Genomic DNA, 25,154 nt, shown 5'->3' on the forward strand with positions numbered 1-25,154 from the left:
CCCCAGTTCAGTTTGCTTCTGTCATGAATAAAATCTTTTGATGCCTTGAACAAAGGCAGAAGAAGGAAAATTTTACTGTATTGCTGTACTAACGAACTTTTGCTCGCTTGAAAACGTCAAAATTTTGGTATGTACTAATTAGATAAGAAAAACCTTGAGCTTTGTCAATGGTATGCGCTAAAGGCGCCAACAGACAGGAGGCCTCAGGCCTGATGTGCCTTGGGCCCTGATGATAAGCTTTGAGTTCTGCTGAGTTTTTGTAATTAAAACTTGCCAAGGCCAGCTAACTAGGAAAAAGAGATGACCCACACCGCGCGTGACCAAAGGGTGGACACTACGTAAATGATAATATGAATATGTATGACTGGAATAATATAAATTTCTGCTTGTTGTAGGTAACGGTGTGCATGATAGGTGGAGCGATCCCCCACGCACCCAGTGCTGCAATAAAGAATGCCTGCTTTCTAAAACTCCAAAATCGAGTCTTAGAGAGTTTCTTCGACTGGCTTTTTCAGTAACACTTTATCTGATCGTTTGGTGTCGTTTCACCTTAATTTAGCCTGAGGGAATTTTGAATTAAACACGACTCCCTGGTCTGTCCAGTCTGGATCGTGACAAATATGTGAATGCTATTCCTATTGTTTTGCTTTTCATTCAAACAAAAAAATAAGAAAGAATTAATGGATTTTATGCTTAATTCAGTGAGCGGCACCCCAATAGAACTGAATACTGAACTCTTTATAGCAGCACATAGTGCTCTACCTACTTTGCTTTTCGTAATAGCAAAACAAACTTCAAGGAGTATTAGGTAGCAAAGCAGTTACACATTTATCTTTAACTCTGAGGCACTAGATGCTGTACTGTAAAAATTGCATTCGAGAAGACCAGTCCTGTGAGTGGCAGGACAAAACATCCAGAGAGCTACCAAAAAATGTAAAAGGCAGCCGTGTCATCTTCAAGAGCACAAGATTATACACTAGCAAAACTCCAAGCTCCAACAACAGGAAAGCTTTATTTTAACATGCATAATTTGAATATGTGCAAAAAGTGCGTCTTTGTGTTCTATATTGCTAGATTTCAAAAATTATGATTCTTTTGTTTATAATATAGTAATGGTAAAGTTTTCTATTTTATTTCAACCACCATTTCCACACAAATATCAATCAGACAAAAGAACTGGTTTTTTCCCCCGTTATTAAGATGAAGTCACTACCACTTACCAAAAGCAGATTAACATCCTCAGACTGAGAGCATAGGAAAGGAGCATTAAAAATTGGTGAATGTATATATTTAACAGGGTGCAGATTTTGTAGTCTAATGAACAGCTTCATCTGATAGGGTGTCGTGGTTTAACCCCAGCCAGCAACTAAGCACCACGCAGCCGCTCACTCACTTCCCCCCCACCCAGTGGGATGGGGGAGAAAATTGGGAAAAAAAAGTAAAACTCGTGGATTGAGATAAGAACAGTTTAATAGAACAAAAAAGAAGAAACTAATAATGATAATGATAACACTAATAAAATGACAATAATAATAATAAAAGGATTGGAATATACAAGTGATGCACAATGCAATTGCTCACCACCCGCTGACTGACGCCCAGTTAGTTCCCAAGCAGCGATTCCCCCCAGCCCCACTCCTCCCAGTTTATATACTAGATGTGATGTCACATGGTATGGAATACCCCGTTGGCCACTTGGGGTCAGCTGCCCTGGCTGTGTCCCCTCCCAACTTCTTGTGCCCCTCCAGCCTTCTTGCTGGCTGGGCATGAGAAGCTGAAAAATCCTTGACTTTAGACTAAACATTACTTAGCAACAACTGAAAACATCAGCGTGTTATCAAGATTCTTCTCATACTGAATCCAAAACATAGCACTATACCAGCTACTAGGAAGACAATTAACTCTATCCCAGCCGAAACCAGGACATAGGGGTAGCAAATTAAATATTTTCTGAGCATAGCTTAGAAAAATAGCAGTTCATAGATCTGTTCTTTGTCCTTTTAATGAGATGTTTGTCTCAGCTGTGAAGACAATCTATCCAGTTTTCAGCACAACTCTTTGTCTTAGAATTAATTATTTCTTCCACAACCCCAGTGGCTGCAGATAGTGTTGCTATACATGGTTTCAGGAGACCTGACCATTCACAGAATCCCTTGGAAATTATCAGTTTTTAGGGACCTTCAAATAAATAATTTAATGAAGTCAGGTTGTCACTGCCTTGGTTGACTTTGAGTATAGCCCTGTAGGAGACTATTTATTACTTATCCTCTCAGAAGACAGCATCACATTTAGGGGGGGTTTAGTTAGATATTCAAAGTTAATTTATAATGTATTAAGTTAAAGTAGCCAACTAGGAAGTTGTTTTAATACTGTGTCTGTTAAATAATGGAAAAATGTGTTTATAGCATCACTTAAATTCACCATCAAGCTATTTTTTTAATGAAGTTCACTTTTAAAGTTAAATCACTCATGAAAGACTTACTTGCAACCACTAATCAACAACTTTCCTTGTAACCACTTTCAGTAGGGAACTGAAAGATGCTCACATGACACCTTAACAATTCAACCTTCTATCATACTACTCTGCTTACATTTTTTTAATCCTGTCCGGAGATACAGCAATCTGATGCCCCATTTTATCTTGCTCTATCTATTTACTACCTCTCATCTTTATAAAATTTGGCCTTTGGAGATCAGTGTGATAAAATTCAAATTAATTTATTTGTAGTTAATCTGCCATCTTCTGAGAATCTGTGTGGCTAAATATTTAAGAAAAATATAGTGTATTAGTAATACTTATGGTTAAATTCAGTGTCCTGGTTTAGGCTGGGATAGGGTTAATTTTCTTAGTAGCTGGTACAGTGCTGTGTTTTGGATTTAGTTTGAGAATAATGTTGATAACACACTGATGTTTTAGTTGTTGCTAAGTAGCGCTTATCCTAAGTAAGTTAAGGATTTTTCAGTTTCCCATGCTCTGTCAGCAAGCAGGTGTACAAGAAGCTGGGAGGGAGCATAGCCAGGACAGTTGACCCAAACTAGCCAAAGGGATATTCCATACCATAGAACATCATGCTCAGTATATAAACCAGGGGGAGTTGGCTGGGAGGGGTGGATCGCTGCTTGGGCATCAGTCAGTGGGTGGTGAGCAATTGCATTGTGCATCACTTGTCTTTTCTTGGGTTTTATTTATCTTTTTGTTATATTCCTTTTCATTACAATTATTATTATTATATTTTATTATTATTATTGTTATTATTATATTTTATTTTATTTCCCCCAGGTGAAAGTGGGAATATTAGGCACCGAGCGAAGAGAGGTAAAAAAGATTGTCGAGGGAAAAGAAGGAAAAGAGACCGCTGAGGAATGAGCGGGAAAAAAGGGAGGCGAGTGAAAGTGGAAAAATTAGACCTTGAGGGAAGAGAGGTAAAAGAGAGAGGGGAGGGCAAGGAGGGATAAAAGAGAGTTGAGGAATGACAGGGGAAAGAGGGAGTCGAGTGAAAGATGGAAAAAAAGACACCGAGGGAAGAGAGATAACAGAGACTGGCGAGGGAAAGGGGGGGAAAGTGACTGTCGAGGGGAAAGAGGGAAAAGAGAGAGTTGATTGGAAATAGGGGAAAGAGAGAGTTCATGGAAAAGAGGGAGGCGAGTGAAAGTGGGAAAATTTGTTATTAAACTGTTCATATCTCAACCCACGAGTTTTACTTTCTTTTCCCGATTCTCCTCCCCATCCCACTGGGAGCAGGGAGGCGTGAGTGAGCAGCTGCATGGTACTTAGTTGCTGGCTGGGGTTAAACCACGACATTCAGTCTCTATAACAAATCCAGGAAAGGCTCTTCCAGCTACTTGGAAGGAGAGTGCACAAGTTTAGACTGTGCAGGGGACAGCTCCCATTTTGTAATTCAATAGAAAAATGAAGTAAAAATGACTTCATAAAAGGAATCAAATAAGTTCTGCAAAATGTCAGGCCTTAAGGCTAGATAGAAAGACTAAGTAAACAAGAATATGGAATGTTTTTCTACTGATTTTAGTAGGTTTAGCAGGCCTTGAAATTCTTAAATATCTCTTATTTGAAAGGGGAAAAAAAGCTTTGAGAATGCATTACCACCGATGACACTGTATTTTTGCTGCCAGGTGGAATAAGCACTGGGAGATATGGTTTATGGTTGTTTATTCCCAAATTCATTTGGGGTGGAGATTTTGATTGCATATTCTTATTCAAGTTGCCAGGTGAGACCAGCAGACCTGGTGAGTTGTGGGGGTTGCCATACCCATTTCCTGTTTTAAAAAAAGATAAATGAAAAAAGAAAAAAAAGGAGAGGAGAGTCATAAGCTCAAAGGTATTTCTTAAGACTGAACATTAAAAATTTCAAATAAAAAATTCAAATACATGTATCAAGTAGTGTATCTATATAGGAAAATACAACTCATGCCATATTTGGAACAACTGTTCTTAAAATGCTTTCCTTCATGGCAGATGACATTTCACTGATGTGCTGAATTTTAACTTGATTATATGACTCTATTTGATATACTGTGCACTTAAAGAAGCCAAGATCTAACTTTTGCCTTAAAGAGAATTAGGAAAGTCAGACAATATTATGGCTTTAAAAGAAAAGTCAAAGCTATGCTGTGTTTTCTCAACAAGTACAGAGGATTCTGACTTGCCTGACTCAGCCCTTTCCAGTTCATGATTTTGTTTTGTTTTTAACCAAAGGATGAATATAGCAAGGCTATAATTTCCAGAAAAGGCAGGGGGAGGAATAGGAAGATTCTTAAATATTTTTGGCGCTCTTTCTCCACACTTTTTGGTCCTGATTCTGTCAACACTAAAGTCCATGGGAGATAGAGCATGTCCTTATTTGGAATATGCTGCCTTATTCTTAATCTTCATTTCTTTGCTGCTTTCTGCAAGCCCCAATAACAATTCTGAGAAGCTAATGCTTAATTTTTTTTTCAGAAATGAGTTTCCTTCTCTCACTAAATAATACTGACAATTGTATATCAGTACTGTTACTGAGATACCATCCCACTAAAAATGAGACCTCCTTTTTTTAATCCATCTGATTTCATCTCCTACCCTCACAAAGTTTGGGGAAAGAGATGACTTTTTAGCATAGCCTTGAAATTCTGTCACTACAGGGTCGAGAGAGATACAGAAACTGCCCAGTCATAGTGAGGAAATAGTATGACAATTAATATAGAAAGAGAGAAATTTCACATATAAATACCAAGAAAACAAATTTTAGGGAAGACATTCTGTTCTGGGCTCATCTTTTGTTTACAGCTAGCAAGCTGCAACACACAAGCTAAAAACAGTGTGGGAAGATGAGCTAGTGAGCACAAAACAGACCTATGAATTAGAAGCCCTGGAATTTCACAATTTCCTTTGTAGACCAAAATTTGGTGAAGCACTCAGTATCTCACTTTTTTCATATATGAAATAGGGGTTATAGCCCTAATGAACATAACTGCATAATAGAACTAAATTTAATAAAGTCTATGAGGTGGTGTCGAGGTTTAACCCCAGCCAGCAACTAAGCACCACGCAGCCGCTCACTCACTTCCCCCCCACCCAGTGGGATGGGGGAGAAAATTGGGAAAAAAAAGTAAAACTCGTGGATTGAGATAAGAACAGTTTAATAGAACAAAAAAGAAGAAACTAATAATGATAATGATAACACTAATAAAATGACAATAATAATAATAAAAGGATTGGAATATACAAGTGATGCACAATGCAATTGCTCACCACCCGCCGACCGACGCCCAGTTAGTTCCCAAGCAGCGATTCCCCCCACCCCCACTCCTCCCAGTTTATATACTAGATGATGTCACATGGTATGGAATATCCTCTTGGCCATTTTGGGTCAGCTGCCCTGGCTGTGTCCCCTCCCAACTTCTTGTGCCCCTCCAGCCTTCTTGCTGGCTGGGCATGAGAAGCTGAAAAATCCTTGACTTTAGACTAAACATTACTTAGCAACAACTGAAAACATCAGCGTGTTATCAAGATTCTTCTCATACTGAATCCAAAACATAGCACTATACCAGCTACTAGGAAGACAATTAACTCTATCCCAGCTGAAACCAGGACAGATGGCCATAAAAATAACAGTAAATGAGAGTGAATCTGTTTTCTAGTTTGGATAATGAAGTATGCCTAAGCATTACTACCATTAAATCATATTTTTAATTTGCAAGCACATTAAGTAATTGTATTAATCAGATCAGCAACTTCATGAAGAAAATTGATCAAGGGCTATTAAATGCAAAATTACCACTTCAGGCTCTGGAACACCCTGAACCATGAAAACTAGGATTGGGACACAGGGGAAGTATTACTAAGTGCTTGACTCCCATAATCTTTGGGTACCCACTGGTCTGCCCTGGCTTGTTTATTCTTATGCTTTTACTTATAATGATCTTCCAACACTTTGAAAAAAGAATTTAAGATCAAAACTTAAATGAACTCCAATCATGTTAGAGATTTTAAACAAAAATACTCTTTATAGTTAGTCTGGTTGTTTATTTCCGTAATAATATCTTACAGTTAGTGAGACAAAATGAATTAGTTTAAAAAAAGTGTATTTCACACTTATCAAGCAAAAATAACAGAACACTGGCAAGAATTTCCCATTTCATGTTAGGATTTTTCTTAAGTCAACAATTGCTCTCAACATAGATTTGCTATATTTTAAGCTCTAATTAATGCTATGTGTTCTTACAGGTGAAGAGATTAAAAGGGGCATTTTAAATATACAATATTGTTTTTTTTCTAGAAACTACAGTGCCTTTTAAAAGCTGAACTTTGGTTTGACAAACTGAAGACTGGAAAAACAGTTATGACACGGTGAAAGGATCAAGAGAAGAAACTGAAGCAAGAGTTTTTCTGATGCTGGTTTCATACAGGAGCTATTTTACCAAAAGTAAAACTGCCTTGTGAAATCTTTTGTATGACAAGCATTTGTTCAGAGTGTGAAAATAACGCTGTTTGAAGAAACAATGTAGTTTTTTAAAATTCTGCAGTATGCTATCTAAGATATTTAAGGAAACAGCACGCACTGTAGCCTATATGTTTGGTTTTATGCTTGCAATTTTTGGAGAAAAGAAACCTTTACAAGAAAACACTCCTGTTACCTACAGAAGATTTACTTAGTATAATTTTCTGTTAAAAAACTAAGAGAAAGAATGCATCCTCATCAAATTATACTGTTCAGAAACTTTATTCAGTCCTTTAATATTATTTACCTACTGATGTAAAATATTTTGAACAGTGATGACATTTCTTATATTTATATTTTTAGAACTTTTTTTTTAAGAACTACTGCAATCTTCTCTTTACCAATGGATTTCTGCTGTTCATGGCATATTATGCCAGCTAGCATTTTGGAGCCATAAAATAACCATTCTTCCTTCCAGCCACCAAATCGTTATTCTTTTGGTATAATGTGGATTCTGGAATGTAGGACTGTGGAATTCAAACCAATGATATAGAAACCCATTATTTAAAAATCAATGATGAATGCATGCATGTGGCTTGCAGCTAAGAAAAGTCTGCATTTAAACTATCTCTTTAAACCATATTCTCCTTACTCAAAAAGCTGTGGCTTGCTCTGAGGCAGCTGTCCCAACTTCAGATAAATCCACCAAAGAAAATGGTCTCATTTACATTCAGAGGTGTGCACACACACACAAAGTATAAACCACAACATTTTTTACCCTTTCTTAAATATGTTATCACAGAGGCTCTACCAACGTCACTGATTGGCTCAGCTTTGGTCAGCGTCAGGTTCGTCTTGTAGCCGGCTGGAACTGTTTCTGTCCGACATGGGGCAGCATCTGGCATCTTCTCACAGAAGCCACCCTTGCAACACGCCCCCCCCCCGCCCTGCTACCAAAACCTTGCCACATAAACCCAATGCAATAATGAAAATAAAAACAGTAGATGCACAAGTATTAAAGGGCATATGTCAGAATTTGTAAAATTGACAGTATTTTCAATTTTGGACGTTTTCAGAGAAAAGTATTTTTCTTAGTGTTGTTTGTTATATTGATTTGAAAGAGTAAAAATTTTTTACACATAGAAGAGCTTGTTTCTAGAAAGAACTAATGGAGCAGCACATGTCATGAAATGCAGTACCACACTGTATTTGGGCTAATGGCACAATATAAAGATAAATACTTTCTGAGCATAGAATGCTCTTCTTGGGCATGTTGCCATATACTGCAATTAGGCACAAGCGCCATTAAATCTAGAGAGAATTTTGTCCAAGTACAGATTGCATGATTAATCCTTATGATATCCCTTTTTAAAAACTCACATCCAGAAAAGCTATTTTTATGCACTGGTAGTTAGTCAGTCAATAAAAATTAATACAGAATATTAATCTAGTCCTGGAAAACTACTATTTGAACTATGTTGCAAATTAAAGTACAACTATCTTAAATGGTCACTTCTGTATTGTAAGAATTTAAGGGTAAGAATAAGGCACAAGTTTATTCATGATAGGATAGACAGCAAAGTTTATTTCTTTTCCTTCATACCCCATAAGTAACATCTGCACCTTACATATAGGTTGGCTCACTGGTATGACAGTGCTTGCAAACTGGCTGCAATTCTTGATATTCTCAGAGTTATAGAAATGCTTCTCTACCGAGCATTTAAGTTTGGAACCTTTCCACATATTAAGGTAACACAAATAAGGAGTGAATAATTTATTTCCATATCTCTCAACATTCTTGAACAGCATTGTCATGAGTTCAAAGTCTCAAAGTATTAAAAATCAGACAATTTTTGTATTTTGACTTCTTGAAGTTTAGATTCTGTTGATTTTTTATTTTATCATTTCAAAGAAACAAAAATGCAATTAATGAACAAAACCTCTATGGTAGTCCTAGAAGAGTTAAAAAGACGACAATAAATACGTTCTTTCTTTGTTTTTTTCTTTAATTTACTCTAATGCTTTTCACTGACCATATGGGTTGAGAATTTGCAAGATGTTTAGGAACCTGGGATGACTACTTCCCATTAATTTTAATAGGAAAGAGCTTTCAAATTTTTGAAGGAGTTTTAATAAATATTAGTAGTCATTTCAAGTTCTCAACAAGCATATGCTTTTACTTGTGGAAATGATCATAATTCTTCCAAGGAGAATATGTACATTCCATTTCATGGAGGATTCGTATTTCTTATTGGGTTATGTTAAATACAAATAATGTATATGTGACATTATGACTGACCATCAAGCCTGTCAAAAGGAATGTTAAGTTTAGAATGGGTCCATAAAAATATGAGATCAAACTATGCTATAATTCACCTTGGAATTTATAACATAAGAAAAATAAATGAAAAATGAATAAATGCAGTAATAGAAATTTTGCTATTGTCACATTCAGTTTTACACTCTTCACTTGATTCAGTTTTCCACTACTTAGAAGAATGGTAATTGCACCTAATAGCAATTACAAGGCAATGAATAGGTGCCTTTCTCTTCTTGCATCTTATGTGTGTATATTTTTTTAATGCATACGCATTGTTGGAACAGATCTTAGTGTTTACCACCCAAACAAAATAGATACCAACTATAATGCACTAATGCCAGGAAGTTGTACTGGTGTTGACCTACACATAATTTTTAAAAAGCTAATTGAAGGTTCTTACTCACATGTTGCATTTTAGTCATTTCACAGTACACGACCTTTACTAACTTCAAGTGGTAGAAGAAAACAAATCTGCAAATATGTTAATCCAGTGTGGTGGGTTGACCCTGGCTGGGTGCCAGGTGCCCACCAAAGCCACTCTATCACTCCCCCTTCATAGAATCATAGAATCATTTCAGTTGGAAAAGACCTTCAAGACCATCGAGTCCAACCATTAACCATGCCCCCTAAACCATGCCCTGGAGTACCCTGTCCACTCGCTTTTTGCATATCTCCAGGGATGGTGACTCAACCACTTCCCTGGGCAGCCCATTCCAATGTTTGACAACCCTCTCAGTAAAAAAATTTTTCCTAATATCCAACCTAAATCTTCCTTGCCTCAACTTGAGGCCATTTCTTCTTGTCCTATCTCCAGCCACCTGACAGAAGAGACCAACACCCACCTCACTACAACCCCCTTTCAGGTAGTTGTAGAGAGTGATAAGGTCTCCCCTCAGCCTCCTCTTTTCTAGACTGAACAGCCCCAGCTCCCTCAGCTGCTCCTCATAAGACTTGTGCTCAAGGCCCCTCACCAACTTGGTTGCCCTTCTCTGGACACGCTCAAGCAGCTCAATGTCTTTCCTGTAGTGAGGGGCCCAAAACTGAACACAGTACTCGAGGTGTGGCCTCACCAGTGCCGAGTACAGGGGAACAACCACCTCCCTGCTCCTGCTGGCCACACTATATCTGATACAGGCTAGGATGCCATTGGCCGCCTTGGCCACCTGGGCACACTGCTGGCTCATATTCAGCCAGCTATCAACCAGCACACCCAGGTCTTTTTCTGCTGGGCAGCTTTCCAGCCACTCTTCCCCAAGCCTGTAGCGCTGCATGGGTTTGCTGTGACCGAAGTGCAGGACCCAGCACTTGGCCTTGTTGAACTTCATACGATTGGCCTCAGCCCATCGATCCAGCCTGTCCAGATCTCTCTGTAAAGCCTCCCTACCCTCAAGCAGATCGACCCTGCCTCCCAACTTGGTGTCATCTGCAAACTTGCTGAGGGTGCACTCAATCCCCTCATCCAAATCATTAATAAAGATATTAAACAGAACAGGGCCCAACACCGAGCCCTGGGGAACACCACGTGTGACCCGCTGCCAACTGGATTTCACCCCATTCACCACTACCCTCTGGGCTTGGCCATCCAGCCAGTTATTCACCCAGTGAAGAGTGCACTTATCCAGGCCACGAGATGCCAGTTTCTCAAGGAGTATGCCATGAGAGACAGTGTCAAAGGCCTTGCTGAAGTCTAGGAAAATAACATCCACAGCCTTTCCCTCATCCACTAGGTGGGTCACCTGGTCATAGAAGGAGATCAGGTTGGTCAAGCAGGACCTGCCTTTCGTAAACCCATGCTGACTGGGCCTGATCCCCCTCTTTTCCTGGAGTTGCCATGTGAGTGCTTTCAAAACAAACTGTTCCATAATCTTCCCCAGTACTGAGGTCAGGCTGACAGGCCTGTAGTTCCCCGGATCCTCCCTCCGACCCTTCTTATAAATGGGACTCCCACTGGCAAGCCTCCAGTCCTCTGGGACCTCCCCTGTTGACCAGGAACGCTGATAGATGATAGAGAGTGGCTTGGCAAGGACCTCTGCCAGTTCCCTCAGTACTCTTGAATGGATCCCATCAGGTCCCATAGATTTGTGAGCATCCAGATGGCGTAGTAGGTCCCTAACTAATTCCTCCTGGATTAAGGGGGGTATGTTATGCTCTTCATCCTTACCTTCCAGCTCAAGGGGTGGAGTACCCTGAGGATGACTGGACTCACTATTAAAGACTGAGGCAAAGAAGGCATTAAGTACCTCGGCCTTTTCCTCATCACTGGTTGCTACGTTCCCTTCTGTATCCATTAAAGGAAAGATATTCTCCTTGGGATTCTTTTTACTGTTAACATATTTGTAAAAACATTTTTTGTTGTCCCTTACAATAGTGGCCAGATTTAGTTCTAGCTGAGCTTTTGCCTTTCTAATTTTCTCTCTGTATGATCTAAGAAGATCCCTGTACTCCTCCCAAGTTGCCCGCCCTTTCCTCCAGAGATGATAAACTCTCCTTTTTTTCTTAAGTCCTAGCAAAAGCTCCCCATTCAGCCAGGCCGGTCGTTTTCCTCGGCGGTTCGACTTGCGGCACATGGGAATATCCTGGTCCTGAGCCATTAAGATTTCCTTCTTAAAGAATGTCCATCCCTCCTGGACCCCTTTGCCCTTCAGGACCGTCTCCCAAGGGACTCTCTCAACCAGTGCCTTGAAGAGGCCAAAGTTAGCCCTCCGGAAGTCCATAGTGGTGGTTTTGCTGACCACCTTCTTTGCCTCACCAAGAATTGAAAATTCTACCATTTCATGGTCACTAAGCCCAAGACGGCCTCCAACCATCACACCTCCCACCAGTCCTTCCCTGTTCGTAAACAACAGATCTAGCAAGGCTCCTCCCCGGTTGGCTCACCCACCAGCTGTGTCAAGAAGTTATCTTCCACACACTCCAGGAGCCTCCTAGATTGTTTACTCACTGCTGTGTTGTATTTCCAGCAGATGTCTGGAAAGTTAAAGTCCCCCACAAGGACAAGGGCACATGATTCTGAGACTACTGCCAGCCGCTTGCAGAACGATTCATCCGTCTCTTCAACCTGGTCAGGCGGTCTATAACAGACTCCCAGCACAATATCTGTCTTATTGGCTTTCCCTCTCATCTCAGCTGGACAGGGGGGAGAAAATATAACAAAAGGCTCGTGGGTCAAGATAAGGACAGTTTAATAAAGTGAAAGCAAAGGTCACGTGCGAAAGCAAAGGGAAACAAATGATGTTATTCTCTACTTCCCATCAGCAGGCGATGTCTAGCCACTTCCTGGGAAGCAGGGCTTCAGTACGCGTGGTGGTTGCTCTGGAAGACAAAAATGCCCCCCTTCTGTCTCCCTTTACTTAGCTTTTATATCTGAGCTGACATATGGTATGGAATATCTGTTTGGTTAGTTTGGGTCAGCTGTCCTGGCTATGTCCCCTCCCGAGATCTTGCCCTGCCCCAGCCTGCCATTGAGGGGGGCAAAAATGTTGGAGAGACAGCCTTGATGCTGTGCCAGCACTGCTTAGCAGTAGCCAAAACACTGGTGTGTTATCAACACCTTTCTAGCTACTGATGCAGAGCAAAGCACTACGAGGGCTGCTATGGGGAGTATTAACTCCATCTCAGCCAGACCCAATACAATCTCCACCCCTTATTCCATACCATTTGCGTCATGCTCGGGTCCCACATAATTTACTACACATATCTTCTAACCACGCCATTGTTTTTAATTCTCATTACTGAAATCCCTTCTTACCAACACTTACAACTGAAACTACATACTTAAACCACTTTTATACCCAACATACAGATTTATACATTCTTATTAATTACTATCCCCTGTCCTTTAAGAGATAGATATTCCATGGGCTTCTTCCACTCCTCCAGATGTTCACACACAGGTTATGACTTGGGCCCCATCCGTCAAGATGAGTGGTCAGGACAGGAAAAGCAGTATGTTTGATCGTTGGGTGCCAACACCGGCTTGGTTTGGGTCACCGATGTACTTGTCTGGTTCCTTACGAAGTTCACTCCTCTGCAGTTCAGGTCATTCCTGCTACATTACTTCCTACAACATACAACTCACATCACAGATTATTTTTCCCCCAAGGTTAAATGTCGTTGAGGTGCACACTGGGTCTCCCCATCCTTCCGCATTACCCACCAAGTACACCCAGGTCCCTGAGCAAAGACAATCCCACGAATGGGTTTGCCTTTTCCCATGGGAGGAGAAATCCACACTGCCTTCCCCAGCCACTTCCCCATGTGCACTACGGGGACCTTATCTCCTCCCACAGTATGTAGGGGTTTTGTTTGGGCAGGACCAGGACGGTTAGCAGATCCTCTGGTGTTAACTAGCCAAGTGGCTTCTGCTAAATTTGTATCCCAATGCTTCCATGTCCCATTGCCTAGTGCTCTCAACATGGTCTTCAACAGTCCATTATATCTCTCAATTTTTCCAGATGCTTGCGGGTGATAGGGGATGTGGTACACCCACTCGATGCCGTGTTTCTTTGCCCAGGAGCTTATGAGGTTATTTCGGAAATGAGTCCCATTGTCTGATTCAATTCTTTCCGGGGTACCGTGTCGCCATAAAATTTGCCTTTCGAGGCCTAAGATGGTGTTTCGGGCAGTGGCATGGTTTACAGGATATGTTTCTAGCCAACCAGTAGTTGATTCCACCATCGTGAGTATGTAGCACCTGCCTTGGCGTGTTCGTGGCAGTGGTCCAATGTAGTCAATTTGCCAGGCCTCGCCATATCAAAAACCCAGCCACCGCCCTCTGTTCCAGGGAGACTTTACTCTGGTGGCTCGTTTGATTGCAGCACATGTTTCACATTCATGAGTGATCTGTGTGATGGCCTCCATGGTCAGGTCCACCCCTCGATCACGAGCCCACCTATATGTTGCATCTCTCCCTAGATGTCCCAATGTTTTGTGGGCCCATCAACCTACAAATAGCTCACCCTTACGCTCCCAGTCCAGGTCCACCTGAGCTACTTCTATTTTGGCAGCCTTGTCTACCTGTTCATTATTTCGATGTTCTTCAGTGGCATGGCTTTTGGGCATGTGAGCATCTACATGATGTACCTTTAAAGTCATGTGTTCTACACGGGCAGCAATGTCCTGCCACAGTGCTGCTGCCCAGATGGGTTTACCCCTGCATTGCCAATTGGTCTTCTTCCACTGCTGTAGCCACCCCCATAGGGCATTAGCCACCATCCAGGAGTCGGTATAGAGGTAGAGTACCGGCCACTTTTCTCGTTCAGCAATCCCTACAGCTAGTTGGATGGCTTTCACTTCTGCAAACTGACTTGACTCACCTTCTCCTTCAGTGGCCTCAAGGACTTGTCATGTGGGACTCCACACAGCAGCTTTCCACTTCCGATGGTTCCCTACCACACGACAGGATCCATCAGTAAACAAAGCATAATGCCTTTCGTCTTCTGATAACTCATTATATGGTGGTGCCTCTTGGGCACGAGCCACCTCCTCAGGCGATGCTCCAAAATCTCTGCCTTCTGGCCAGTCCATGATCTCTTCCAGAATTCCTGGTGTTTTCTGCCAAAGGCTCCAGTTGAGACCATGCTCCCCAGCTGCAGTGTAGAGTACATTTTGTACATCTGGTCCTGTCCGGACAGGCCCAAGAGCTACTGCACGAGCTATTTCCTGTCGGATATGCTCAAAGGCTTGTTGTTGTTCAGGGCCCCATTCAAAATAGATCTTTTTCCGGGTTACTCGATAGAGAGGGCTCACAAGCTGACTATAAGCTGGAATATGCATTCTCCAGAACCCCACAAGGCCTAGGAAAGCTTGTGTTTCTTTCTTTCTTGTTAGCTGGTGGAGACATAGTTGCTATCTTGTTAACCACATCCATAGGGACGTCCATCCTGCCATTTTATTCCCAAGAACTGAATCTCCTGTGCAGGTCCCTTGACCTTGCTTTTCTTTATGGCGAAACCAGCTTTCAGAAGAATCTGAATTACTCTTTTTCCCTTCTCAAACACTTCTTCTGCCTCGTTGCCCCACACGATGATGTCATCTATGTATTGTAGATGTTCAGGGGCATCACCCTGTTCCAGTGCAGTTTGGATTAGTCCATGACAAATGGTAGGGCTGTGCTTCCACCCCTGGGGCAGTCGATTCCAGGTGTATTGGACACCTCTCCACATGAAAGCAAACTGTGGCCTGCACTCTGCTGCCAAAGGAATGGAGAAAAACGCATTGGCAATATCAATTGTAGCATACCACGTGGCTGCCTTTGATGCCAGTTCATACTGGAGCTCTAACATGTCTGGTACAGCAGCACTCAGTGGTGGTGTCACTTTGTTCAGGCCGCGATAATCTACTGTTAACCTCCAGCCTCCATCAGACTTTTGCACTGGCCATATAGAACTATTAAAAGGTGAATGAGTCTTGCTGATGACTCCTTGGCTCTCCAGTTGATGAATCAGCTCATGGATAGGAGCCAGGGAGTCTCAGTTTGTGCGATATTGCCGCCGGTGCACCGTCCTGGTAGCGATTGGCACCTGCTGTTCTTCAACTCGCAGCAATCCCACAATGAAGGGATCTTCCGAGAGGCCAGGCAGGGTAGATAGCTGTTTGATCTTCTCTGTGTTCACAGTGGCTACACCAAAAGCCCACAGGTACCCCTTTGGGTCCTTGAAGTACCCTCTCTTGAGGTAGTCTATGCCAAGGATACAAGGGGCCTCTCGGCCGGTCACAATGGGGTGGTTTTCCCACTTGTCCCGTCAAGCTCACTTCAGCCTCCAATATAGTCAATTCCTGGCATCCCCCTGTCACTCCAGAGATCCAGATGGGTTCTGTGCCCCTGTACACTGATGGCACCAGCGTACACTGTGCACCAGTGTCTACGAAAGCCTTATACTTCTGTGGGTCTGATGTGCCAGGCCATTGAATCCACACAGTCCAGTATATCCGGTCATCCCTTTCCTCCTCCTGGCCGAAGGCAGGGACCCTCTATTGCTGTTCCTCATCAGAGTATTCACTGTCTGACCCTTGCAGTGCCAGACCAGAAGTCCCCTCATCAAGATCAAGGGAGGTGATCTTAGTCCTTCTGTGTCTGGGCGATCACTGATTGCTGCCTTGTGTCTCTACAGCAACTACGCTGACAGCCTTCTTCTTGGGTGACCCCTTCTTAAGAGCTGTCTTCTCTCTCAGTTCACGTACACGGGCTTCCAGCTTAAAGGTGGGTTCACCATCCCACTTCCTCATGTCCTCCCCTTGGTCACACAGGAAGAACCAGAGTGCACCATGTGGCATATGCCTTGGGCTCCCTTTCCCTCTGACTGGGGCAGGAGAGGACGGATTTCTTGGAGCGTCCCTAAGAGCCAAGGCACTGTCCTGTAGGGATGAGGAGACACAGAGATTTTCTTCAAAGTTTTGGAGCCAAGATGACACTTTCTCCACAGTTGGTGTTTCCATATCTGGGCAATACATTGCTGCCAAGCTGTTAGAATACGACGCTGGGGCACCTTGAATCACCTTCCTCCACATGGCCCGTGTGCACAGGACATCCTCTGGATCTTTGGAGACCTCCTCATCATCTAGATCACTGTAGATGACTTCCAGCACTGCTAACTCTCTCAGGTACTGGATGCCTTCATCTGCGGTAGTCCACTTTTCTGAGGAATTCACAAGATCTTCCTTGAATGGATATCTTGCCCTCACACTTGAGAGGAGCCGGCTCCAGAGACTGCAAATTGCTGCCTCTTTTCCAATTCCTCTTTCAATTCCCCGGTTTCTAGAGAGGGATCCCAGCTGTTGGGCTTCCTTACCTTCCAATTGCTGTCGGCCCCGTTTATCCCAGCATCGGAGCAGCCAGGCAGCAATCCGCTCACCTGGGTGGCGGCTGTAGTCTTTCCGCAAGTCCCGAAGTTCTGAGGAGGTCAGGGACTGTCACGGTCCACTCGGTGGACTCGTGATGGTTCGTTTGCTACGATCTCGAAAGTGCAAAATTAAGGTGACCAACACCAAAGGGGATAGCAATAATCACACAGTAAAACTTTATTGTATTGCCTGTAAAGAGGCACGTGATAGTTAGGGATGGGTGAAAGAAAGGAGAAAAGAGTAAAGTTAAGTTTAGAGAGAGGAGAAAGAGAAGTTATAGCTACCACCGCTGATCTCAAGACGTCCTAACGGTCCTGGGTCCAGCTAATGCTGCGTCGTCGATCGTCGTGGTCCTTGGTGGGGAAGCTTCAAGCTTCCGTTGTTCAGAAGTCATCTTTTATGCTTAGTAACACACCTTGCTCCACCTTTGCCTCAGGAGTCTCCGCCCTTCTCGAGCGAGGCTATCACGCAGGCGCAGGGTCAGTGTCCGAGGTGTGGTAAGTCTTGGAGGCGGGTAGCCTTCGACCAGGAGGTGTGTTTTGGTATTATAATGAAGCAAAGTTTGTCTAAAGCTCATGATTTCTTCATCGATATTATGGCAACAGTTGCAATCCATCCTTTTTGACAGTCTAATGGCTCTAGCCAGGTACCTTCCAGGAGCCTTGTACTGCGCGTTCCATTCTTGGGATCGGCCACTGCACTCCAAACAGGCCGTTGTCAGGAAATGTACTGTTCATGTTCCTGATGACAGTGTTGAGACAATGCTGATTTTCTGACCGACTCCTACAGGGACCGGGTAGTTTCTGCTTCCTGTTTAAGTTCTCTCACTCCTTCCTCCAATTTCTTTGTTGAAGGACCAGCTTCTAGATTTAACCTTTCCTCTTCTTCTTCTTCCCTCACTAATCGATGGTATGGACCTGTTGATCTCCTTGTCCACTGTTTCTTTTTCACTATTGGGGCAGTTACTGTAGTTGTTGTTGTTGTTTGGCTCCCTGCCTCGAGCATGGTGTCCTCAGATGCAGTCTGGGTCCCTGCCTCAACCGTGGTCCTCTGAGAGTGTTGAACTATGGCTCGGTAGGCATAGGCCAGGCCCCAGTACAGTGCGAGAAGCTGCTGGTTTTCATTGGGATAGGCAAGGCACCCTTCTATCAGGTGGCGCGTCAGTTTGCCAGGGTTGCTTGCCTGTTCAGGTGTAAAGTCCCAGGTTATGGGAGGTGATAACCGTCCTAGGAATCTGCCCAAATCCTTCCATATACCCTGCTACCCAGGGACCGGTCGCTTGAGGGCACATTTCAGTATTGCCTCACCCAAAACTTGTCTTCTCTTATACCAGGACAAGACCAGATTCCACAATACCCATAATATACAACCAGTATTAATTATTAGTATTGAACAGCTCACATAAGGGTGAACAAGGACCTCGGGAGCCTGCAAAATAAAACCATTCACATCAATGCCTGGTAGGGAGAGGGAGATGTGTTCCCTCATCTCCTCCACAAGATAGCTCCCACAACACAGCAAAGCCATCAGTGCCAGGACAAAGCACATAGCCATTATTTGTATTAGCATGTTCCCGAGTTCCTTCATTCTCCCCACAAGATAGCTCCCGCAGCACAACAAAGCCATCAGTGCCAGGGCAAAGCACACAGCCATTATTTGCGTTACCATGTTCCCAAACTCAGCAAGATAGAGATAAGCAAGCAGCCAACAAGCTCCGTGACCTGCACAGGAGCTTGCCACTTAATAACTAGCTATGGCACGCTTAATGCAAAACTACTGTTGTCGTGCCCCACGTTGGGCGCCAAAAAGGACTGTGGTGGGTTGACCCTGGCTGGGTGCCAGGTGCCCACCAAAGCCACTCTATCACTCCCCCTCCTCAGCTGGACAGGGGGAGAAAATATAACAAAAGGCTCGTGGGTCAAGATAAGGACAGTTTAATAAAGTGAAAGCAAAGGTCGTGCGTGAAAGCAAAGAAAAACAAATGATGTTATTCTCTACTTCCCATCAGCAGGCGATGTCTGGCCACTTCCTGGGAAGCAGGGCTTCAGTACGCGTGGTGGTTGCTCCGGAAGACAAAAATGCCCCCCTTCCGTCTCCCTTAGCTTTTATATCTGAGCTGACATCATATGGTATGGAATATCTGTTTGGTTAGTTTAGGTCAGCTGTCCTGGTTATGTCCCCTCCCAAGATCTTGCCCTGCCCCAGCCTGCCATTGAGGGGGGCAAAAATGTTGGAGAGACAGCCTTGATGCTGTGCCAGCACTGCTTAGCAGTAGCCAAAACACTGGTGTGTTATCAACACCTTTCTAGCTACTGATGCAGAGCACAGTGCTATGAGGGCTGCTATGGGGAGTATTAACTCCATCTCAGCCAGATGCAAAACATCCAGAAAAAGACTATCTTTACATTAAAGTACCTGCCCATTTCCACAGCATTACACTAATGGACCTTCTTTACTGAATTCCTGAGAGCCAACTGAGACAGATGTATGTCCTGGTTTTGGCTGGGATAGAGTTCATTTTCTTCCTAGTAGCTGATATAGTGCTATGTTTTGGGTTCAGTATGAGAAGAATGTTGATAACACTGATGTTTTCAGTTGTTGCTAAGTAGTGTTTAGACTAAAGTCAAGGATTTTTCAGCTTCTCATGCCCAGCCAGCGAGAAAGCTGGAGGGGCACAAGAAGTTGGGAGGGGACACAGCCAGGGCAGCTGACCCAAAATAGCCAACGTGGTATTCCATACCATGTGACATCATGTCTAGTATATAAACTGGGGGGGAGTGGGGCTGGGGGGAATCGCCACTCGGGAACTAACTGGGCATCAGTCGGCGGGTGGTGAGCAATTGCATTGTGCATCACTTGTATATTCCAATCCTTTTATTATTATTATTGTCATTTTATTAGTGTTATCATTATCATTATTAGTTTCTTCTTTTTTGTTCTATTAAACTGTTCTTATCTCAATCCTCGAGTTTTACTTTTTTATCCTGATTTTCTCCCCCATCCCGCTGGGTGGGGGGGAGTGAGTGAGCGGCTGCGTGGTGCTTAGTTGCTGGCAGGAGTTAAACCATGACAATGTGGTATATAAAATTTACTGACTTGCTGTGAAAGAATTCTCAGGCATCTTGTGAAATATCAGCTGCTTTTTGTACTGAAATAGGAACTCTTTGCTGCTGTTATAGCTTAAGAAATCAACCATTTCAAATAATGTAAATATAAATGTAAAGATTCCTACAACAATATAGGACTAAGTTGATATCTGACAGTGACATCCTCTCTCTAACTTATTCTTGTGATACAGGTAGTATAACTGTTAATGGGAAATTCTTGCTCTTTATGTCTAAAGCTATGTAAAGGGCTCTGCTGGCACTACAGTTATGTACTGGGGAAAAAACAGTATTTGGGAATCATTAAAATGCTGTGAATGCTATAGGCAATTTAGGTGTATGTGATGGTCACCTGCACTGGCAGTGCACAAAGGAAAAGGTTGCACTGTGTATCTTATTTCATGGTTCTAGGAGTTATCAAGAAGATCTTGTTTTGGGAGCCAAGCAAAACTCCACTGCTCCCATTGCAATAGAGATAAATGGTCTGATCAAATTTGCTAAGGAAAATTGTGTGTATGATTTGCTTATATTTGTAATATATTGTCAAGAAAATGGCTTCCCTACTCTATAGCTCTTATTTTTCAGTTTTGCTACATCCCTGGGCTGTTTAAAGTACTTAGGCTCAGATCCTACATAGTCTGAGAGTCTGGGTCTTACTGCTAAATCTCATATTTACTGTCATTAACAGTCCTCTCAAACTCTTGCCCAAAGTTCCAAATTGCCCAGGTACAGCCTATATGGTGAGAGACAATTTTATAAATGCAGGCTCAACTGTGAAGAGCAGATTACCTCTCATTTCTATTCATGCTCTTCTGGCATTCCTAAAACCTCCATATGCATATGTCAGGGCCCTGATGGCACTACTGGGCCTTACTGGCCTTGCCCAGCCTCCCCTGGGGCCTTCCCACACCCCTGCCCATGGCCCAGGACCCCATTTCGGCCCAGGACCCCATTTCGGCCCAGGACCCCATTTCAGCCCAGCCCAGAGACGCCATAGGAATGCTGGTCTTCAGTTCTGCCTCAGCCCAGCCCTGCTTGGCCATGGGCCCCACTGATTTGGGCCGGATGTGTGGGCTGACGTCCCAGCCTGGCCTCAGCCCATCCCAGTCCCCACAGAGGTGCCTGATGCCCTGGGCTGGAGGCTGCCCCCAGTCTGCCCTGCTCCCTTGCTGGGGGTGATGGGACCGGCCCCGGCTGGCAAGGCCCTGCCCTGCCCACCCATGAAGCCCCCGTAGCTCCAGGCTCTCCAGCCCTCAGGGAGCTGCCCACCTTCACGGTACCCTGACAGCATATTCCTTATCATGAAGGAATTAAAAATTAACTTTCTCTTCAGATCTTCATGTTGAGTACTGCCAACTACCTTAATGTTGCCAAAATCTGGAATAAAACTCCTTAACAGCAATGAGAAGTTAAGAAGCAGGCAATCCTTTATTGCAGCGCTGGGCACACGGGGGATCGCTCCACCTATCGTGTGCACCTGTCTAGTCTAACTGTGCAGGTTAAATACACACCTGTTATACATATTCACTAAATTTCTGGAAAATGTTATACATAATCATTAACTTTCCAATAAATCATTAGCATATGTAAATGTCTCTTCACGCAGGCGCAGTGAAGGTCTCTGGTGGTCTTCAGGAGCCCTCTGGTGGTCTTCCATAGTCTTCCTCACTTGTCCGCTTCTTGACCTCTCTTAGGTGATTCTGCGCAGTACGATTCTCACCATCGTCTATATTAGTTTACATAAAAATGCATACTATGTCTATTCTTAAATTTAACCTTTCTAAAAATTGGTCCTTCAGTCACACCATCTTATTAATAATCTTATGTTAAAACAATCATTGGTTAATCTCACTTAACTCTACTGATTGGAATCCTCGATAATTAGATTGAGGTGGGAAGGGTAAGGGGTTTCCAAGCAGCAAACTGGTGTCCATAACGGTTTCCTTAGTTTCCTAAAACAAAACGCTACAAATCAACAAATCTTTGTCAAAGTTTCTGTGGTTAACTGATTTTAGACAATACTTGAATTCTTATGGTTACACATAGTACATTTTCTAAAGTTCCTAAGTTCCTATGACTACATTTCAAACTTAACACTCCCATACCTATGCTTCACAATTTTCTACTTCTTAATCGAACCAAACTCTTTTATATAATCCAATTTTAATTTCTTTATCAAAATATTTGCAACATTTCCCCCCTTTGAAAGTTTTGACAATAATTTCAGTACTTTCACTATAATTTTTACTAATCATTCACTATATGCTGGGGGAAACTCTGGGATTGATTGTCCATCTTGCTGTCTTGCAATAGCTTGGATGATCATACGATTAAAAGAAGTTTTACGAGTAATTTGCTTTTTCAGAAAATAATAAATCAAAATGATCATTACAGAAATTATCAACAAAGTTAATACTGTACTAATCAATGATTTAATCCAAGAACTTAGATTCCAGCCTAATCCCTTAAAGATCTTGTCTATCCAACTCTCTTGCATATCTTGTTGCAACTCTTGTGTGTCTTTCTCAATTTTTCCCAATAATTCCAAATCATGTTCTACATCCTGAGTTACATTCGGAATGTGTATACAACAATGGTCCATTCTGTCTTTTAAATATCCACACACTCCGTGTTCTTTGAGTAAAAGCATATCTAAAGCCATCCTATTTTGCAGAGTCATTTTGGAAGTGGCCTGTAATTGTATATTTAGAGCTCTAAATCCTTTTCTGCTCACATTGGCCAGTTTCTCTACCTGTCCGGTTAGTTGATACAGCCAGTCTCGATTCCTATATATTGCCAAAGGGGTTAGTAGAGATTCTAGGGCCCAACTAATTCTAACTCCAGTGGAGGGTTCATTCCATTCATCATCCATTTCTGACCTTTTTGCCTGTTCCAATTTCAAATTTTCTAATGATCCTTTAAAAGGAGACTTTTTTCCAAATTGGGCATAATGTTGGCATTCCCTAAGTGATTTCTTTTACCTTCCCATCAAGAGGCAGATGGGTTGTCCAGGTTCCATCACTCATTGCCCAAACTAAGTGTCCTGGACTCTGAATAGTAGTTTTTCTGCAACTAAATATTGTTCCTCTTTTAGGTTTAAAGGTTTCAGTCAATTGAAGATCATTTTTAAGTCCTCTACACAAGCAGCCATACTTCACGGCTGCTGCTAAAGGTGGAATTCTTTGAATTGCCATGTCTTTAGTACTGCAATTGTATATTTTCTCACATTTCCACCAAGATACTAAATTTTCCTTTTCTCGTAATGTACTCCCTTTGTCATTTACTGATGGCCAAGCTGTAAAAATGGTTCCATCCCAAGTAAAACACCAAGGAGCTTTGGCCATATATTGGAATTGAGACAGTATAGTCATAGACCATACTGAATCCCAACTAATTGTCCTTTCTAATATAGTCTGATTAGCCTTATCACATTTCCATTCCATGATCATTCGAGTTGTATTTTTCTTAACTTGTTCATCATAAATACAATATCCTACATTATGAAATCTCCCAATTTTAATAAAAACAAAATTTAATAATTTTTCACAATCTGCCCTGCTCCCTGGAGACTTCCATTGCTTCTTAATAGTTGTCACTTGTTCTTGCCATCCAACTACTGGCCTTTGTTCGCAGTAGGTACTCACATTTCTATGTTCTAAATTAGTCAAATTCATTGTCAAAATTCCCCATGGAATGGATTCACCAACTGCCCTTGGTATTGGTAAACAGGCAGTAATTTGTGTCACATTCTGGAAATTGGCAAATCCCTTAATCAATCCTACCATCAGATTTTCTTCCTGAGTTTTCTTTGGGAGATAAATTAATTGTTCAGCTTGTCTCTTATTTCTTGTCTTTTTCTTCAGCTCAATTTGCCCTGGTAGATACTTGCTTTTTTCCTTATCTCTCATCCAACTAATTTCTAATTTGTCAGGATCAAATTCTGGAATCTGAGTAAAATTGCATTCCAATCCCAAAGTACCTCCATAGTTCACTGTTACTTGTTGTTTAGCCACAATCTCAGACCAGACTCCCATCAATATTATTTTCCAAATCAAAATACATTTCCCCCAGATTTCAAAATTATATGCAAGATTAGACATGCTTCAAAGTCAGTTTTGAAGTTCTAGGGCCTCTATATACAACTTTCCAAGATGATGGAGCTTTCTTCACCCGAGTATAGTGGATCCATGCATCTGATTCAGCAATCTTGACAGCGTTGAAAGTAGTCAACAATATTTGAAAGGGTCCTTTCCAGCGTTCCTGAAGAGCTTCAGAAGTCCATGTCTTCACATAGACATAATCACCTGGTTGGAAATCATGTACTGGATTTTCCAAAGACAGAGGCCTGTTCCAAACAACCGCACTCCGAAGCGCAGTTAAAGTTTTTCCTAAAGAAAGCAAATAGTTATATACATCTTGTTTTCCTTTTAAATGTATGCTCAAATTTGGTTCAGGAGATTCATAAGGTTTTCCATATAATAACTCATAAGGACTAATTAATGTCCCACTCTTTGGTTGGACCCGAATTCGTAAAAGGGCCAGTGGGAGTGCCTGAGGCCATTTTAAATTAGTTTCTTGACATATTTTACTAACTTGCCTTTTCAGTGTTTGATTCATTCTTTCCACCCTTCCACTAGATTGTGGCCTCCAAGGTGTATGCAAGTCCCACGTAATTCCCAAAATTCTACTAACGCCCTGGACCACTTCTGCAACAAAATGGGAACCTCTATCAGAAGAGATTCCAATAGGTACTCCAAATCTCAGGATAATTTCTTGTAATAACCATTTTGCTTGATTTGACCTCCTTTGCTTGATTGGTCCGACAGGGAAAGGCTTCCGGCCATCCTGTAAAAGTATCAACCCCCACCAGAATGTATCGATACCCATTTTGTCGAGGTAACTCTGAAAAATCTATTTGCCAATAATCCCCTGGTTCCATTCCTGATTTCA

General features: G+C 42.4%; 1 protein-coding gene across 2 annotated transcripts in view; it reads right to left on the reverse strand.

Moving 5' to 3' along the window:
- Positions 1-25,154, reverse strand: part of LOC128136248 (myocyte-specific enhancer factor 2C-like) — an 84,574-nt gene that overhangs the window by 13,858 nt on the left and 45,562 nt on the right. For both annotated transcript variants that reach the window (XM_052775510.1, XM_052775509.1), the window contains exons 6-7: positions 4,103-4,275; positions 1,221-1,244 (exon numbers count right to left, since the gene is read on the reverse strand). In XM_052775510.1, the coding sequence (XP_052631470.1) occupies positions 1,221-1,244; positions 4,103-4,275 (197 nt within the window). The remainder of the gene's footprint in view (positions 1-1,220; positions 1,245-4,102; positions 4,276-25,154) is intronic.

The sequence above is a fragment of the Harpia harpyja genome, chromosome W, assembly GCF_026419915.1.
Source record: "Harpia harpyja isolate bHarHar1 chromosome W, bHarHar1 primary haplotype, whole genome shotgun sequence".
In the NCBI taxonomy this organism is placed as follows: Eukaryota; Metazoa; Chordata; class Aves; order Accipitriformes; family Accipitridae; genus Harpia; species Harpia harpyja.